Here is a 20,329-nt window from a genome sequence, read left to right as displayed (position 1 = left end):
TCTCTTCATCATGAATGCGTTTTGCTATTCTTTCCTGATTCATTCATTCCGCATGCCCGAACCATCCTAACACCTCAATAACCGTTCTTGCGCTTGCGTGGAAAGTTGATCCAACTGTTAAGGACTGGTCCCGATCAAAGTGGTATAAATTTATTTCCGAATGAACACATGTTTTGCTTTACTCAAAAGATAGGATTGAGTTATATATACTTTATGAATATGTACTTATAAATCCACGGTAGTGCGGTTGGATCAAATTTCTGCTCTAGCCCGGAATCAGTCCTTAAGGTATTAATACAACTTGCCGTACACGAATATAGATATTGATGGTCGCTGTCAACTCTTTACCCACAGTTGGCACACAGTCTGTGACTCCTTTAATGCTGAACTTGGGTTGGGCACACAGTTTGTGACAGTGTGCTACCCGTAATTCGAACCCCAAGTTACGTCATAAATGGACACAAACGCTCACCAATGAACAACTGCTGGAGCTTTTCGTTGCAATAGTTGATGCAGAACTGCTCGAAGCTGTTGGTCTCAAATATTTCAAATCCGTAGATATCCAGAACCCCGATGAGCAGGTTTTTGTAGGAGCTCTTGGGCACCTCGATGGCCATGTTGATGCGGGTCACGATCCACGTGAAGAGGCGGTCGTACACGGCCTTGGTGAGCGCGTCGCGCGTGTAGCCCGCGTCCGTCACGCTGTGCTCCTTGCTCACCAGCTCCCCGCCGGCCGAGAGCACGCGCCCCACCAGCGCGGCCTTCAGCGCCGCCTCCGGGACCCCCAGCGCGCGGCAGCACGGGCCCAGCGGACCCCCTACCTTGAGATCCGACTCGCTGTTGCCCGGAGAAAAGGTCAACTCGCCCTGTAAATAGCAAACACAACATGAGTGAGGCTTATACCCGTAGAGAAGATTGTTTTGTCACTTAATCGGTAGACCCAACCTGCCAATGGAAATGCCAATTGGGAGGGCAGTATCCCTGCTCAACTGTATCTCCTTGCATAACGACCTTTTTCACATCGGTAAGGGTGCCTTTAAGAAGAAATACTACTTCTGGTGTAATTCTCGGTTATGTCCACTTATTATGTTATCTACCTGTCCATATGCAAGCATGTGTGTATATGTATGTGTGTATGTATGTGTATGTGTGTGCATAAAGAATGACTTATGTTTTTTACGTAATATGGTGAGAATTATAATGTAAAAACTTGGCACGATCAAGTATGCCAAATACTTGAAAGTGCTCTGGTTAAGGTATGTATGAGGGGATGCATGAACGTGGAAGAGGCGAAGAATGTTTGCAAGGACAGAGTGGTGTGGCTATTCTCTCTGCCTACCCCTGCGGTAAGCGGCGTGATGGTTGGTTAGATAGTTAGTTAGAATTATAATGTAGGTACATAAATGAAAAAAAAAATAATAATAAGTAGATGAGATAAAGGTGCTACTTCTTTTCTACGCTGGCAATTTGGCAATTTAAGCAGTCTCTGATATGTTGGTTATGCGGTGGCCTTACCAATAGGATGACGGCGGCCACGATGGTCCACACGTCGGAGAGCTGCTGCTGGGAGAAGCCGAGAGAGGAGAAGGAGGAATTGGTGGCCGAGAAGAGCTTGCAGTCGGAGCTGGTCGGCTTCTCGGGGCCCATCAGGCGGTACTGCTGTCCCTTGGACAGGCCCCAGCCTTTGCACTGCGCATCGGAACATCCTCCCAGCATCTGAAATTAGAAATATTCTCTCATTAGACTCAAAATAAGCTCCAAACATTAAAGCCGTTGATTCGCATTCCAATTAATCGCTATACGCAAGCATTAATAATTTAGTACACTGACGGGCTCATTGTTGTACAGCAATTTGCCAACAACTAATAATCATCACTTGCGCAACATTTCCAGTCGGAATTTGAAGAGTATCAAGATTCTTGAACAACAAATTCAAGATGAAGTGGGTTAAAATTATTAACACATTGTTGTCAAGCCGTTTTTTCATCAACCCGGACCGTAATTAGTAAACTAATTAGTATTCTATACTAATCAAAAGTAACCGCAAACCTGATTCCGATCTGTACAATGTTTTTTGGCATCTCTCGCGCTCTACCAAAAGTAAGCAAATAGAATGCTTAAAAGAATGCTTAAAACATTGGACTATACGCCTTCTCTTATGCGGCTGTGAAACATGGCACTTTACAAGGGCCCAGAGCAGCCATGTACTTAGCTTTGAGAATCGGTGTCTGCAAAGAATTTTAGGCGTACGGTGGTTTGATTTTGTGAGGAATGAAGAGATGAGGCGTAGGACGCAAATCTTGGTCACAACTGTCGCCAAGAAAAGGCTATTCAGTTGGCTTGGCCATGTACTTCGCATACCTCCTGAGAGCCTTAATCAAGCTTGCCTCTTTTACAAGGCATCAGGTTCGCGCCGCCCAGGACGACCACTGCTGACAATTCGTCGGCAGCTCTTGTCTGAACTTCGGGACGCGTACCTGGATTGGGAGGATGCAAGGGAGCTGGCAGCCAACAGAAGATCATGGAGACAGTTTGTGGACATGTTTGTGGACTCTATATGCTCCACATAGGGGGCGGATATGGTTAAAGAATAATGTGATGGACTATACTTATGCCATGATATATCACTCACTCCTTTCAAAAACGTCATAAATCAAAAAACTTGATTTTTCAGGAGAATGTTTTTAAAATTTAAAAATATAATACAATGTATTAATAATAAATATCAAGCCACTAATTGAACTTTTTACTGTGCAACAGATATTTTTAGGTAAAATCTGAAGGTTTTTTCTCCATTTGAAAAATATTTAGTAGAAAATTGTCGATTTTTGATTTATGACGTTCTTGAAAGGAGTGAGTGATATGACAGAGATGGAAAATGACGGTGCTTTACCTGATAGAAGGAATGGAAGTTCCTCTCTCCGGCCTGTTGGCTCATGACCCTGGACTTCTCCAGGAGATAGTTGCTGATGTGGCCTCCGATGGGGTCTCCCTTGTAGTCGAAGTGGATGTCCATGTATTTACCGAAGCGCGATGAGTTGTCGTTGCGGTTCGTCTTAGCATTTCCAAATGTTTCCAAAATGGCATTCGATTGGATAAGTACATTTTTAACCCTGTAATGAAAAACATTATCATATAAATATTTAAGTAAAAAAAAAACAGTCAAGTCGATAGAATTTATAACTTTTGTTTTCTAATGTAAGGAAGTGAAGAGTGGAGTAGGCAAGGAGGATGAAAGTAGACTTAACGCAGTCAAAATGCGTTCTCCTAGACGAATGTGCGGCAAAACATTGTATGATGGAATGGTGATATAAGGAAAGAATGCAATGCTTTATCTCTATAAGCATTATCAATAAAATTGAGAAAGGTATGTTGAAATATGGTAGTTTGGGCTTGTGAATTGAATGAGTGAAAAAAGGATAGTTGAACAAATTTATGGGGCGAATGTGGTTGATAATAGAAGCAGAGGAAGACAGAAAACTTAGCCTGATCGAGTATTTCAAATACTTGTAGTGGTCAGGTTAGGAGTCGGAATAATCAGAGTGTATGTATGAGAATATGTATGACTGTGGAAGAGGCGAAGATTGTGTGCAGACAGATTGGTGTGGCGTTTTATTTTCTCTGCCCACCCCTGCTGTGAAGTGGCGTGAGGGTTAGTTAGTAAGTTTTTTTTTAAATTACCTGTCTATATATTCCCTATGAACTTGCGTTGTGTTGGCGGCAATGTATTTCATAATAAATTTGGATGCTTCAGTTTTCCCTGCGCCGGATTCTCCACTGATTAAAATGCAGGTATCTTTACTCTGCAAAGTAGAAACAGATTACTAAATAACATATTGCAATTCTGATTTAGCTTTCAGACCAGTAGGTAGGGCCATTCTCGAGAGTTGGAACTCTTTTGGGTCTGATGAGGTTAAACCATTTATATACAGTGAAACCTCTATCCTTCCTCGAATAATCGTTTTCCCGGATGTGTCGTTTATTTCTTCTATCCCGAATTAATTTCATACAAAATTAAACCGCATCGATCGTTTCTCTATCACCATTTACCACATTTATCGTTCGAATTAAGCTGCATATTTGATACATTTTGTCTGTTTTTTTACATTCTTTTCAATTTTGTTACATTCAACGGCAACGTATGGGATAGAAACTATCGAAAGCTTGTGTAACCGATAGCAGGAGAGGTCGATATTGATGAAAAGGAGCCGTTGCCTGTACCTGCATTTCCAGAAGCGTGCACACTCTTTGAAAGAAAACTTTCTACAACGCACATTCAATAACCGATGCTGAAAAAAATACTATATGCAAAGCCGAAAATAAACTATTGACTTACGAAAATAAAACAATTAGAAAACATATTTTGATCAATAAACTTTAGTATTTTTTTAAATTCTATTCAGGTTTGTATTTTTTTAAAATAAATACATTTACATCTGAAACCTGTATTCTTCTTAGATTTTTAGCCTACGAATGGTTATGCAGATTGGGAGGACGGTATCTTTCCTCGGTCGTATCTACTTGCTTATTGACCTCTTAATCCCGCATTCATTGTTTTCCCGCAATCATAGTTTATTTTCATAGGTCCCTTTAAAAACGATAGATAGAGGTTTCACTGTATCTCTATATATCTTTTCATGTTTGCTCCTTAGGCGGAGCATATGGCCAACACGAGGCGTCTCCGAGTCAGTCTGTCACGTACCATCTCCTTGGCTTCCTCCCAGGTCAGTCCGGCGTCTCCAAGTTCCGCCGAGTATAGTCGGTGAATGGTCGTCAGCGGCCTTCCGGGGCGCCGGAATCCTCGGGGTTGGAAGAAGAGACAAACTAAACTATATAAACTATTAAGGGTCCAGATATGTATAATAGTAATTAGCACCTGTTGCCTGAGGACCCTCTGGCAGGCGTCGGCCACGGCGAAGACGTGCGGAGTGACCTCGAACATCTCCCGGCCGCGGTACTGGCTCATGGTGTTGGCCCCATAGATGTCCAGCGTCTTGTAGGGGTTCACGGAGACCAGCACCTCGCCGATGTATGTGTAGATTTTGTTGTGTTGGAACCTGGGGAAAAAGGACATTCTTATTTTTTAAACATCCATCACAAAAAGAAAATACAATATATGTTGGCTTCTACGAGTATATTAATAAAAATTTAAAATTTATAAAATAAAACAACTTTGTTTTAACCACTTTTTATTGGTACACTTTTTCCAACCGGTTTCGACAAGAACCTTGTCATCATCAGATTTTATATACTAATTCTAAAACATTGAAATAGGTACTCATAGTTAGGTTATAGTTAATTACCCTTCCCTTACCAAAAACTTCCACGCACTCTGTACACCATATGAAAATATGATTTAAAAACATGTGATTTAAAGAAAGGGAAAAAAGTCCTAAATGTTGCTTTTATTGAGCATTGCGCAGCAAATACGTCCACTCCGGACGACAACTTGTGAGCTACAAATGGAACAAAGTTATTTTATTTTATACAGTTTATAAAATGTGCCACAAAGTATCTGCGAAAAACATTCAAGAAAAAAGAAAAAATGTAAATGTTCATTTGTAAAAAATCTTAAAAATCTCAAACGCATTCACCGATTTATTAAATTTTTTGACAGGATGTTATATTCGAATAACCGCATGTTTTTATATGCTCTTTTCTTACTACTACTACTACCATCACGCCGTTTCCCCGCAGGAGTAGGCAGAGAGGATGTAATGCCACATTCTTCTGTCCTGACATACACTCCGCGCTTCCTTTACATCCATACATCTAGTATATAAAATACGATTGAAATTATTGTAAATCTCAGCAAAATAAGCCTTATCTCATCTTGTTCTCATCAATTGGTTCGACAGCCACTATGACGGTCCTAAGCCCCGTAAATGCCCAGACTTCCATATTCTTCTTCATCTATGTTGAGATGTCAAAAATATTATCCAAAATTATTATTATTAATATTATTTATCTATTGCGACACGTGTTTCGGATGCATTCCGCATCTAACACGTGTCACAGTAGATTTTAAGCAATAGTGGGTATTTACTAAGTAAAACTTAAATTTAAAACTTAAAAAACGTAATTCGGTGGCGTGGATGGAGCGAGGGATCGATATGGCGGTAGCGGAGGCTAGAGGGTGGTCGTCTGTCCGCAGTTCAGCATTGTGTATTGATTGCACCGCGCTTCGTGACACTAACTTGGTGTGACGGTGTATGGCGTCGCCGGCAATGCCCGAATCACGACTTCCGATAAAACGGCTAGTTTCGTGACCTTGACAAAATAATCTCATTTTATTGTGTCTTTTCTTCAAAGATTTATTTTCAAACTTACTAACTAACTTACCACCACAGAGAGAATAGGCAGTGAGAATAGAACGCCACACCAATCTGTTTTGCACACAATATTCGCCTCTTCCACATTCATTCATCTCATACATACACACGGATTTTTCCGACACTTTTAAGTGTTTGAAATACTTGATAATGCCAAGTTTTCCTTGGTCTTCCTCTGCTTCTATTACTAACCATATTCGCCTCGTAAATTTGTTTTTTCTACACTTGCCGTGACCAAGTATTTCAAATCCTTGAAAATGGTCAGGTCAGGAGTCAAAATATCGGCGGATATGTATGAGGAGATGCATGAATGTGGAAGAGGCGAAGATTGTTTGCAAAGACATATTGTTGTGGTGATCTATTCTCTCTGCTTACCCCTGCGGAGAAGCGGCGTGATGGTTAGTTAGTTTTATTGTTAAAAATCATTTTTGAGATAGTATGTAACGAAAATGGCGCTGTATAATTTATGGATAATTTATCCAACCAATATTATTATTGCGATATTTTTTCATCTAAAGTTTCGTACCCCCTCCCCACACCCCCGCCCCTACCCCGCTGATGACCGTCATAAATTAAATTAAATAAACAAAAAAGTGAAAATAAACAGTGAACGTTTTAGGCTAGACCATAAACTTAAACAATATATTATAAACAGTGTGTTAAGGGATAAGTGGATGATTTGAGTTTTGTTTTTAGTGTTACTTTTGATATAATTTTAACACACCCCCGCCCCTACCCCGCTGATGACCGTCATAAATTAAATTAAATAAACAAAAAAGTGAAAATAAACAGTGAACGTTTTAGGCTAGACCATAAACTTAAACAATATATTATAAACAGTGTGTTAAGGGATAAGTGGATGATTTGAGTTTTGTTTTTAGTGTTACTTTTGATATAATTTTAAGCTTATATTAGTTCATGTTCTTTGTATATTAGTGTATCTATAATTAAATAATTAATGAATTTATAAGTTTAAGTATGTGCAAATAGGATAATAAAAGTTGTGCGAGAGAATGCCGTTACGTAGCAGTGAGGCTCACCACCCACTATGCAGCGTCTCTCGCGGGGGTGCAAAGAGGAGGATGGAATGCCGCATAGGCGCTTGGAATATCCGAGGAGGAATGGATAAGAAGATGAATGAGTTGTGCGAAAGTATGAAGAGCAAAGCTCTAGACATTGTGTGTGTAAGCGAATGCATGAAAAGGGGAAGTGGCACGTTGGAGCATAATGACACGCTTGTTCTGTGGTCTGGAGTACAGGACACAGAGCGGGCGAGTCAGGGCGTCGCGGCGCTACTATCCCCAAGAATGGTAGAGTGTATGAAAGAATACAAATGTATAAGTGCCAGGCTCATGTGGATCTCCTTCAAGATTGGAGTCACGAGTATCCTTATCGTAATAGGGTATGCTCCTGTGAACTCATCTTCTGAGGATGTGAAACGAGAGTTCTGGGAGAGTGTAAGAGAAGTGCTGACGAATAGAAGATCGAATGAAAGAGTGATTCTAGCAGGTGATTTTAACGGATGGGTAGGCACTCGGAGGGATGGCTTCGAATCAGCCTTAGGTATGTTTGGTGATAACAGAACGAATGGTAATGGGAATAGTCTGCTCGAGTTGTGTCTGGAATGGAACCTCTTTATTTCGAATACTTTTTTCGATCACAAGGGGATCCATCAGTATACGTGGGAGAGAGGGAATGAAAGGACCATAATCGATTATGTTGTTGTTGACTCGAGATTGAGGAGAAATACAATCGATACGAGAGTATTTAGAGGGGCTGAAATGGAGTCGGACCATTTCCTCGTCGTATCGAGAGTAATTCTGTTCCGTGGATGGCGGTCCAGGAACAAAACTGTTCCGGTTTCATCTAGAGTCAAAGTTGAAAAACTACAAGTCGAGAATGTAAGTAAGTCGTATGAAAGGGAAGTGAATGAAAGATTGAATGTAAGGATTATGGATATGAATGTAGACGATACCTGGGAGCACATCAAATCGTGTATGTATGAGTCAGCAAAGAGTGTATGTGGAGTTGCGATCCAAGGTAGAAAAAAAGGAGATGCATGGTGGGATGAGGGCATGAAAGGACTTGTCTCTGAGAAGAAGAATGCTTGGCTAAATATGTTAGCAGTTAACGATGTTAAGAGTGAACTTTTTAAAATAATGAAAGATCGGTATAAAGAATGTAAGAGAAAAGTGAAAATGGGAGTAAAAGAACGGAAAGATCGTCTAAAGAGAGAAGAAGGTATGAAAATGTCAACCCACTTTCAAGAAAACATTAAGCTTTTCTGGAAAGAGGTAAAGAACGCAAAAAATGAGACTGAAAATGGAGGTATGAAAGTTATCAAATCAAATGATGGAAAAATATTGACGAATGAAAGTGAAGTGAAAGAAAGATGGAAAGAATACTTTATGGAAATTTATGAAAGTAACGGCAATGTCTCCACCGAGACACCCATAGAGGCAAGGGTGAGTGACGGTATGGTATGTGAGATAAGTATGTCAGAAATAACGAATGCCTTAAAATTAATGCGGAACGGTAAGGCTGTTGGGTATGATAATATTGCTATAGAGTTTGTAAAATGTGGTGGACTGACCACCCTCACATGGATTCACAGACTATTTAACCTGTGTCTTGAGGAAGGATACACACCTCTGGATTGGAGAAGGGCAGTAATCATGCCTCTATTCAAGGGAAAGGGATCTCGCGCAGAGTGTGGGAATTATAGGGCGATAAGCCTGCTAAGCTCTGTCGGTAAACTCTATAGTAAGATTATAATTGAAAAAGTTAGAATGGTGACGAAAGAACGGATTTGGGATGTGCAAGGTGCTTTTATGAGTGGAAGAGGTTGCACAGATCAAATTTTTGCACTACGAATGCTGACGGAAAAGTTTTTGGCTAAAAATCAGAAACTCTTCTGTGCTTTCGTGGATTTGCAGAAAGCGTATGATAAGGTTGATAGGATAAAATTATGGAGCGTGCTGGAAAAATATGGAGTAGACAATAAACTTATACAAGCAGTTGCTTCCCTCTACGAGGGCAGCACAGCTAGTATAAGAGTGAATGGGGACATTACATCATGGTTTGCAATATCCAAAGGCGTAAAGCAGGGATGTGTAATGTCACCATGGTTGTTTAATCTCTATATGGACCATTGTATGAAAGAGATTGAAAGTATGGGAGTCGGAGCGAAAATGATGAATATAACTGTTAGTTGCTTGCTGTATGCGGATGACGCCGTACTGCTAGCGAGCAGCGCGGAGGACTTGCAACTAATAGTGTCAAGAATGTACGATGTATGTATGGAAAATGATCTGGCAATGAATGAAGGTAAGTCAAAGGTCATGGTGTTTGAAAGAGAGAAAGATTTGACAGAATGCAAGATTATCGTGCACAATGAATCCCTAGAACAGGTGCAAGAATTTTTATATCTAGGAAGCATGTTCACAAGGGATGGAAAAGTGGATAAGGATATTGAGAGAAGAGTGAATGCAGGGAATAGAATAAATGGTGCTTTTAACAGAGTGATTGGGAATAAGAATATGTCCATGGAAGCCAAGCTAGCGGTTCACAACGGCGTGCTAGTACCGACACTAATGTATGGAAGCGAAACATGGAACTGGCAAAGGAAGGATGAAAGCAGAGTGAATGCTGTTGAAATGCGCTCCCTCAGACGAATGTGTGGAAAATCATTGTATGACAGAATTAAAAACGACGATATAAGAAAGGAATGTAAGGCTGAACGAGGAATAATTGAAAAAATTAGAAAGAGCTCTTTGCGGTGGTATGGACATGTGGAGCGAATGGATAGCGAGAGAATGACTAAGAAAATATATGTGGCGAATGTGAGAGGGAAAACAGAACGTGGACGACCGAAAAAGACTTGGCACGATCAGATTAATCAGAACCTAAAATCTGGCGGTGTCAAAAGTCTGCGTAATCGGAGGGCATGTATGACTAGATGTATGGATGTGAAGGAGGCTAGGAGTGTATGTCAGGACAGAAGAGTGTGGCGTTCCATCCTCTCTGCCTACCCCTGCGGGGAAACGGCGTGATGGTAGTAGTAGTAGTAAGTTTCGTAGAAAAAAGCACAGCTCTTCTTCTTCTGTGAGTGTCATATCAGGTCTCCCTGACGTCGACATCACTTGAGAGTAATTGTCCTTGTCTCGGGCAGCTCTAAACAGCCCCTGGACGGCCCTGATCCCCGTTCAATCTCGTATATTCCGGAGCCAGGAGATCTGTTTTCTGCCCACACATTGTCGACCCTCTATTTTGCCTTTTAAGCTCTAAAATATACAAATATTTATGGAATAACACGGCAATCCATTACACCCTTTAGGCGCAATATTATGTAATTAAATCATTTAAAAAAATTGCTAAAAGTCCGTTATTAAATATGTTTCCAATCACTCATCATCTCTGATCCCTTTTGACTGTGACTGCCAATCGATAAAAAAAATAAAGCCACTTGAGATCTACCTAAGCTTCTTTCCCCAACCGTCAAAATATTTTAATTATTGTTTAGTAGATAGAGTTTTAGTATTAATCAGTCTTGATAAAGAATCGGTTAGCTTCGAAACCGGTAGACATTATAATTAAGTTATAATAAAATATTTATAGTGATTTTAAAATAAAGTTATATTTTAATTATAAAATGGAAAATCACAAAGTTAGTGCTTCAAATATCAATTATAGCAATATTATGTATTTTTGTAATTGAAAAAAAAATCAATAATGGTTATAATACCGCAAAAGAAACATAAAATAATCACATCTCTTGTTGTAAGACATTCTAACTTGGTAGTTGGTCTTTCCGCAAATCGGCTCGCATTCGGAAGGCAGCAGTTACCTTCGGGGTTTAGGGTTGTACAAGGCTTTGGAGGAAATTGGTGATCCGCGAATAGAGGCTCCAACGAAACATCCGATATCCATCATACATTTTGTACTGTCTGCTAATATTGTATACCCTCTAATAGGATTTAGGCACGCGCTGTCAATTTATTATACTTTGTAAACCAAACTGTGAGCTCGTTTGTTAATAAGCTCAATACGAATTTTATGATTGCCATATCGCTCACTCCTTTCAAGAACGTCATAAATAAAAAATCGTCATTTTTCAGTTGTGCGTGTTTTCGGAATGCACAGAAAATGCACTATATTCCAGCAAAAGAGGCATATTTTTAACTTAATATTTACCCGCTATAGGCCAGAAAATGTTGTTCTTGCATTTTAAAGAAAATGTATTGATTTCATTTGGATGGAGAAAAAACCTTCAGGTTTTACGTAAAAATATCTGTTGCACAGTAAAAAGTTCAATAATTGGCTTGATATTTATTTTTAATACATTGTGTTATATTTTTTAACTTTAAAAATGTTCTCCTGAAAAATCAAGTTTTTTTTATTTATTTCGTTCTTGAAAGGAGTGAGCGATATGACCTCAGCGCCCTGCAAACTTCATTTCAAGGTTTGGAATAAAAATAAATAAATAACCTGGTATAATACCATAAATCCTACACACTTAAAACTACACAAAATGTTTAACTTTTTTTTTAGGGGTTTTTTGGTCGACCCAAAGACCAACATGCACTAGGGGTTGCAGCACAAACATGCATTAAAAGTCGAATAATGCATGTTTGACCTCGGCTCTTAATGCATGTTTGTGCTGCAACCCCTAGTGCATGTTGGTCTTCGCGTCAACCAAAAATCGCAAGTGTAGTTTTAAATGTGTAAATAGTGCTATGGTAGTGAAGGGTAGTATTGTGTGCATGCTGTGGTAGTGATTGTCCTGACGAAGAGACGGGTACGTCGCAAAACTGGTAGACATAAAAATCTCGGTGAGATTATATACTAATAATACAAACATTTTTGTAAAAAGCGAGTGTTTTTGCCTAGAATTTTCACTCATGAATTACATGAAATTATAGTAACTTTAAACATAAAGAGTAAATCCACTCACAAGTAGGCATAGGCTATGAAACTTATAAAGTTGAAGCCTGAGTAGGGACATGATTAACGGTGTTGCATAAGCCGTAGCTAGATTTCAGAGTCACTCACACAAAAAAAATGTAAAAAAAAATATAAAAGTAAAAATGACTAACCCCAAAGTAACTAACTAACTAACTAACCATCAGGCCGCTTCCCCGCAGGGGTAGGCAGAGAGAATAGAACGCCACACCACTCTGTCTTTGCAAACATTCTTCGCCTCTTCCACGTTCATGCATCTCCTCATACATACCCTAAAGTAAATGCTTTAAATATTAATAATATTGAGAATATAACATTTCTCGATTACTCATCACTATGTTGAAATATCAATAAAATATTGATATATGTAAATAACTCATAAATGGAGCGAAATCCAGAATATGTAATTAATATTTATACACATAAAATAGTGTTGTAAATATTAAGGCTATTAAAATACACAATGCACACGAATAATCCAGCGTAACCTTTCTAGCTGACACGATTCTCATTTATAGTCGACATGGACGTGTTACAGTTAATATAAAACTGTACTTTAGTACCAAAATACCAGTTTGGAGAGAAGATTGGGCAGATTAGTGTAATGTACTACGCGAGTTCCCGCTACGAGGTGCAATATGGTGCGGGTACTAAAACAATTCAAGATAGGTAATATTATATTGCGGCAGCCGTAAAAGACTGAATGCAGTCGAAATGCGATCCCTCAGACGAATGTGCGGCAAAACGATGTATAATACATGTTCGAATGGTGAAATAAGGAAAGAATGCAAGGCAATGAGATAAGCATTATAGATAAAATTAAGAAAGGTGTGTTGAGACGGTTTGGACACGTGGAACGTATGAGTGAGGAAAGAACGGTTAAACAAATTTATGAAGCAAATGTAGTTGGAAAAAGCAGCAGAGGAAGACCGAGGAAGACTTGGCACAATCAGGTATGTTAAATACTTGAAAGCGGCCGAGTCAGGAGTCGAAATAATCGGCGGGTATGTATGAGGAGATGCATGAATGTGGAAGAGGCGAATAATGGTTGCAAAGATAGTGTAGTATGGCGTTCAATCTCTCTCTCTAGTTATGGCGCAAAATTATTTGCGCAACTCCGCCATTGATATATTCCACGATTTGCAACGATTTCTTACTACAAATAGGTAGTTGCGTTGAAGTAACAATACACCGTGGGAAATCCTCAACCGTTTTTTGTGGTGGTTCTCAAATAACATGTACTAATTAGTGATAGACATCTATTCCTCTCCCCTTCTCTCGATGATTGTGTACCTGTTTCGATACAATAAAATACTAAATGCCGATTGTAGAAGGTTTCATGCCACAATTTTCGGAAAATATCAACGTATCCACAGTTTTCCTTTGAGACCAGAAGGCTCTAACCTAACCTAACCTAGCCTAATCTAACATAACCTTCGTTGGAAATTCAAAATCAGGTACAATCGTAATTGCGGATACGATAATTCCCGTTTATACTCGTATCTACGTATACGAGTACAATGTTTTGAAAAACTGGTGTCATAAATATTTTAATCGTTATTAGATAGTTGGCAGCAATGGCACATTTTTGCTACATAAATTTACATTTTTATAAATCAAATCTACCAGTTTGAATGTTAAAGTCACCTATTTGGAAATAATTAAAAAAAACAATTGTTGGGGAAACAATTGTTTTTTTTGAACAAATTCACCTTCTTTCGTACCCAATTCGTATTTTGTAATTCAAAATCACATTTTTGCAAAAAAAAATAACCCTTTTGCGTGGATCTAATTCGCCTTTTTCTAAACCAAATTGACTTGCAAAACAAATTCATCTTTTTTCATATCCGATTCGCCTATTTGCATAACAAATTCATCGTTTTTCATATCCAATTCGCCTATTTGCAAAACAAATTCATCTTTTTTCATATCCAATTCGCCTATTTGCAAAACAAATTCATCTTTTTTCATATCCAATTCGCCTATTTGCATAACAAATTCATCTTTTTTATATCCAATTCGCCTATTTGCAAAACAAATTAATCTTTTTTCATATCCAATTCGCCTATTTGCAAAACAAATTCATCTTTTTTCATATCCAATTCACCTTATTGCAAAATAAATTAACTTTTTTTCATTTCCAATTTGCATAGCAAATTCACATTTTTTCATATCCAATTAATCTTTTCGTAAATCTTACCCGCCTTTGTATCCTCAATATTCAATGATTTTTTTACGTCTTGTTTGCGGAAAAATAAGAATAGTATTGATATTGCTATTAGCGTATTTTTTTGATGTTTTGACTGATTTACTGACAAAAAATATGTATAGTAACATATTGTATTGCACTTAATTTATTTAAATTGAAAAATAAAAATACATTTTCATTGATTGACAAAGTTGGTCAAGGCCAACTTCATTGATGACTATTTAAATACTAATATTTTGAGTGGGTGAAAGATTTTTTGCGTGAATCATTTACAAGAAAACAAAAGGTGAGTAATGTTATTTATGTGACAATAATACAAAAAAATCATGTTTTTTTGGACGCTCAATATTTATTACGTCCATGGATTCGTATTGGATATTTGAGCTCCCGCTGAAAGGGGTATTTGGAGCATAGAACCCATCAAGGCCTTGGAACCCATCGACTGACGTCACCCAATGCTGTGCACATATATCTCAGGTTTCAAGCACTTGACAGACATTTAGGGTGCTAAAAGTGGAGATTGAAAACAGGATTGAATATGATAATAGGATTGTTATTGCTAAGATACTCGTACAAGTTTGTGTGAGTTATATACTGTTAATACGTACCTAATAATGCAACGAGTCCCTTGGGGAAAATTTGATAACACTCTTAAAATATTATTAACAATTACCTATTTACATATATAAATATTTAGGGTGCTATAAATGGAGAGAGAAAACCTGTCTCCATGTCTTTTCTCTTCACTCCGTGTGGTAAAATCTGTCTATACAGATCTAAGTACAGATCAATATTTGGTTTGTAATGTTTTTACATAAAGTATCTAAAACTAGTAAAGAAAATATCAGAGTAATAAAACAGTCGTTGCAATTTTGTTTTAATCCTGGTTTTCAATTGTTTTTAACATCCGAATTCATAAGAAATATGGTATCCTTAGATTTCTCCCAGATGACGCTTTGAAAAACAAAACATCAGTGTTATTCCTAATCTGTAATTTCATATAAAGGATCATCATCAGACGGGAGGAATATCTAATTTAACATACTCAACCTATAAAGGATTGTATTAGACTCGTGCAGTGTTTATAACAGCCGATATAATCAAGATTTTCATTAATCATTTTCTTGTGGAAAATTCGCCTTCGTAAATACGTTGTTTTCGTAAGTTGGTAATGAATGACCTCACAGAAACGATGGACTTATTTAAATATTGGTAACATTGCTAAATTACTGGCGGCCTCCCCTCCTCTCGTCATATTTGTATTACACAAACGGTAGTGTAGTGGTAAAAAAAATCCACACTACTACTATTACAGCTCTATAAACCATAGAAAATAAACCATATGACGTCATAAAACGTTCGATGACAGAAATTTGATGACGTATGCAGACGGACGTTTTCGTTTTATTAAAATATCTAAAGTTTAAATCTTAATATCTCTCTTTCTTCTCTACAGATTTCAATAAGAATGTTACCGATAGTCTTGCGATTTTTCATATTAATTTATTAGCCCATAAACCAACAAAATCTATTAGGATAATCCAGATGGGTCAGATGAAGAGGGGATTGGAGCTGTTTCTTATTTTAATTTATTCATCATTTATTGTTTTCACAATAGATTTTAAGGTGATGTTTAAATTGAAAATATAATTGATCACCTGACAAAACCCTGTGTAATGACACTCTAAATGTAGACGAAACCCACGTACCTGATTATAATACGTGCTAATTAATGATAACAATAGTGCTAAAACAGTGGGGCATTTGATGTGCAAGACCGAGTGACATCACTCGCCTGTCGAGCGCCCAGCCTCGGCCGGTCGGCCATGGAGCCGCGCGCAATGTCACCAGGCTCGGGAGCTCGGGAGCTCGGGATGGTGTCAGGTGATGAATCACCGCTCTGAGGACGACCGTCTGAGGTTTCGCGATTGTGGTGATGACAACGTATCGCATGCTAATGCTACAGGTCCCTGAGTCAGACAAATTCGATTGGGTAATCATTATCAGTTGCCAGTGGTTACTCATCTTCTAGATTACTGCACCTTACAATACGACAGATATTTTAAAGAATTTTCATTTCATCTGTCCGTTCTATAGAATACGAAAATGATAGAAGAGCCCCCAGCATGCATTTTATCTAGAAAAAAAAATAAGGTAGCGTCGCGAAATGTGCGAGCATAAAAGTAATACCGGCCAAGTAAGCCCTACACTCCGTTCACAGATATTATACCTCTATTTAAAAAAATGTATTTATACTTTAATTAATTTAATTATTGCGCAAAGAGTGCAAATAAGCCTCTTAAAGTATGGGCTTTGCGGGTTATTCCTTAAAAAACTAACTTCTTTTAGATATCATACCTCGAGCTGAAATTACAATATGATTGAAAGCTTTATCTGCATAGTGTCAATTCTGAATTTTCATTTCTAACTATTTTATCGCAGGAGCGGATCGGAGACATAACTGGACATAGTCTTAAATAAAGAAGAAGAAGAAAAACTTTTTTTTTTATAAAAAAACGATAATTTAAGAAAAAAAAATCAATTACAAAAACAATTAAAAAATTAATGTTACCAGGGTTTAAAGAAAATTAAGTCGCGGGTTACCAAATATCCCGCCTTAAAGCTCATCACGCGTAAAAATACTCTGTACATATAGTTTTAACATAAAACAACAATATGTAAGACAGTCGTAAATTTCTGCATTAGTGAGATACAACTTTAGATAAGAAACTCAAAGAAAGAAGTGATTTCGCGGTGTATTTTTTTTTTCAAATATAATAGACACACGATGAATGTTCAATATTGACATTTTCAGCGTAAACCTGCTGTTATATTCAAGATAAGTGTGATTCACATCCTTCCGGCCACTTGACGCTGTAGTTATTCCCAGTATGTGTAGTGTCAGTGACTCACCTACAGACTGTACGATAATATCAGCAATATATAGTTATTTTGTTCGGGATAATTATCAACTCAAAAGAGGGCATCGTGAGATAATACGAGTGTATGCAAATAAATGACTAGAAAGGAAAAACAAAGAAAAAATGCAGATAGCTTTAGAATGCAAGTAAATTTATCAAAACATCATAACAATGCAAGTATTCCTATCAAAACATGACAATATGAGGATTACCATCAAAATATTATGACTATAAAAGTAAATAAATACTACTACCCAAAATAAAAGTAAATCTACCAATATATCACGACAATATGAGGCAGTAAACCCCGCTATAACGCTGAGATAGGTACCGCGTTATCGGAGGGGACGTTATAGGGAAGTTAATGTTTTTCAATTGTATTTCAATTTTAAATGTATATTTTTCCATTAGTCATTATTATTATTATTACATTAGTCATTTTTCTTAGTTAAAATGTAAAAATACAATTTAAAACATTAACCCCTTATAAAATTCCCAAAGATAAAGGGGTATATATCGCCCACTCCTTTCAAGAACGTCATAAATCAAAAGACTTGATTTTTCAGGAGAACGTTTTTAAAGTTAAAAAATATAATACAATGTATTAAAAATAAATATCAAGCCACTTATTAAACTTTTCCATATGCAACAGATCTTTTTAGGTAAAACCTGAATGTTTTTTGTACATTCAAAAAATATTATTTAGTATATTTAAAAAAAATATTAAATAATACCTTTTCTTCAAAATGCAAAAACAACACTTTCTGCCCTGTATCGGATAAATATTAAGTTAAAAATATGTCTCTTTTGCTGGGATATAGTACATTTTCTGGACATTCTGAAAACATGCACAACTAAATATTGACGATTTTTGATTTATGACGATTTTTGATTTATGACGTTCTTGAAAGGAGTGAGCGATATGTCAACGTTGTAGGGGGGTTTACTGTAATCCCATCAAAATATCATTACAATGTACGTCAATAACTCCATCAAAGTACTTGCAATATAACAATTTGAGTGATTTTATAAAAATATTAGTACAATATAGATAAATCCACTAAAATATCATCAGCTAATATCATACCTAAGTTACTCTTTCAAAAATGAGAGTTATGCCCTCAAACTAATAGTTTGATTAATTGTAATTATTTGCAACGAATATAAATCAACCAAAATAGTATTACTATAGGTGTCCCGACGAAGGAACTCTAATTCGGAAACCGACCATCGAAAGATGGTAAATGAGAATAGGAATAAGGAGAGAGTCATGTTCATACCACAAAGCTATAACGATTTTAAAATACACAATGATATTACATCTAAAAATGTCAATAAAAGACAAACCGACGTTAAATTCAACGAAGTTATCTAAAAGTAATGATAAAAACGAATGGTTTTATGGTTTTACGATACGGTAGATAACTCGTTTATAATCTTAATACAATTGATAAAAAAAATCATTTTTATAAACGATTATCACAATCACAATCATGGACGCTTTTGAAGTGATAACATACAATTTTATCGAAGATACCGGGAATTCATTACCCGTAAAAATAAAGTATTATGTCGCTACTAATACCCACTCCAGTCGCCGATTGGCTCGCAAGCCAATATTGTATTTATTGATGAAATTTACCGTTATCGATTACAATAAATATTTATAATACATACATATGATAAAACGGATAATATGGAAAGTAAGCAGAAAGCATACTGGAAAAAAAATGTTTCTATTACGAATGAGAGCATTCGAACCACAGCAAGGTGGATATATTCCCCAATATATATCTAGTAGACGCAAACAATAAGGTCCCCTTGACTTGCTACCTCCGCATTTATTGCGTTCCATTATTTTTTCATATATGTATACATAAGTATACCATATATAACGATTTAAAGACGATGCCAGCCAGAATTTTAATGGAGAGCGCTAAAGAACCATGATTACTGACTTTTCCGTAGCTCTGTTGAATGGCATTGATGTGACAGAGCTGTGGTTTCAACAAGATGGCTCAACATGCCACACGGCGGGTGCCACCATCAATTTATTACGGGAAATTTGAATTTGTATACTATTAAAGAACATCGTATATATGTACATTGCTGCTATTCTCGTCTTACTCTTCTATAGTAGTACATACTTACTATTCCTCCTCCATTTCTTTTCCCATTTATTATTAAAGTTTTATCACAGTGAGCTCCTTCATTTACGTCACTAGCATCGAATCAAACACACGATCGGTCGATAACCCAATAGTCAAGGTAATAGAAAAAATATCGACTGTCAAACAGTGAAATTATGTTTACGTTGGCGAGCCTGTGGTATAACGTATCCGCGAGTGAAATTTCAAATCGAATCAGCAAAGTCTTTTAAGAATCGCTATCATTTTTGGACGATAAGTCATCGACTAGGGCGACTATTTGAAGCTATTTAAAAAAAAACATGTTAGTTAAATTTTTTAAAATTTTCCTTCTGTATATACTTATGTGCAAAAATTTATAGCACATATAGTTTATATCCATCAATCGAAAGACCGTCACATAGCTGATTTATTTGTGTCATTCGTCTTGTCACATTTTCCAAGTAAGACACCACCAAATCCGATAAATCCTTATGTCCCATTGCCTCAATCATCAATTTTTGTCAACTGAATACCCTCTTTTGCACATTCTGTTTCCAATTGAAATCTCTCCCTTTAAAAAATTGGACATATCCACACAAAATGAGGGACATCCTGTGATGACATGTCATCACATTCACAAGACCAAATCTTGTCTGATTTCAAAACGGAAGACGCATTTTTAATTTAAGGTTTACTTAGCAAATACCACTATTTCTATTGTGACACGTGTTTCGATGCAATCCGCATCGTTTTCTAACACGTAATGGTGTTTGAAAA

At 37.1% G+C, this 20,329-nt stretch overlaps 1 protein-coding gene across 1 annotated transcript in view; it reads right to left on the bottom strand.

Moving 5' to 3' along the window:
- Positions 1 to 20,329, bottom strand: part of Myo31DF (Unconventional myosin ID) — a 56,508-nt gene that overhangs the window by 11,884 nt on the left and 24,295 nt on the right. The window contains exons 2-6 of the mRNA XM_088272460.1: positions 4,877 to 5,057; positions 3,682 to 3,803; positions 2,894 to 3,113; positions 1,516 to 1,716; positions 473 to 866 (exon numbers count right to left, since the gene is read on the bottom strand). Coding sequence (XP_088128586.1) covers positions 473 to 866; positions 1,516 to 1,716; positions 2,894 to 3,113; positions 3,682 to 3,803; positions 4,877 to 5,057 — 1,118 coding nt within the window. The remainder of the gene's footprint in view (positions 1 to 472; positions 867 to 1,515; positions 1,717 to 2,893; positions 3,114 to 3,681; positions 3,804 to 4,876; positions 5,058 to 20,329) is intronic.

This window comes from Brachycentrus maculatus, unplaced genomic scaffold, assembly GCF_059751285.1.
Source record: "Brachycentrus maculatus isolate JH-2025_06_01 unplaced genomic scaffold, ASM5975128v1 h1tg000498l, whole genome shotgun sequence".
Lineage (NCBI taxonomy): Eukaryota > Metazoa > Arthropoda > Insecta > Trichoptera > Brachycentridae > Brachycentrus > Brachycentrus maculatus.
Note: the sequence above shows the minus strand (reverse complement) of the source record. Positions and strands in the feature narration are given on the sequence as shown.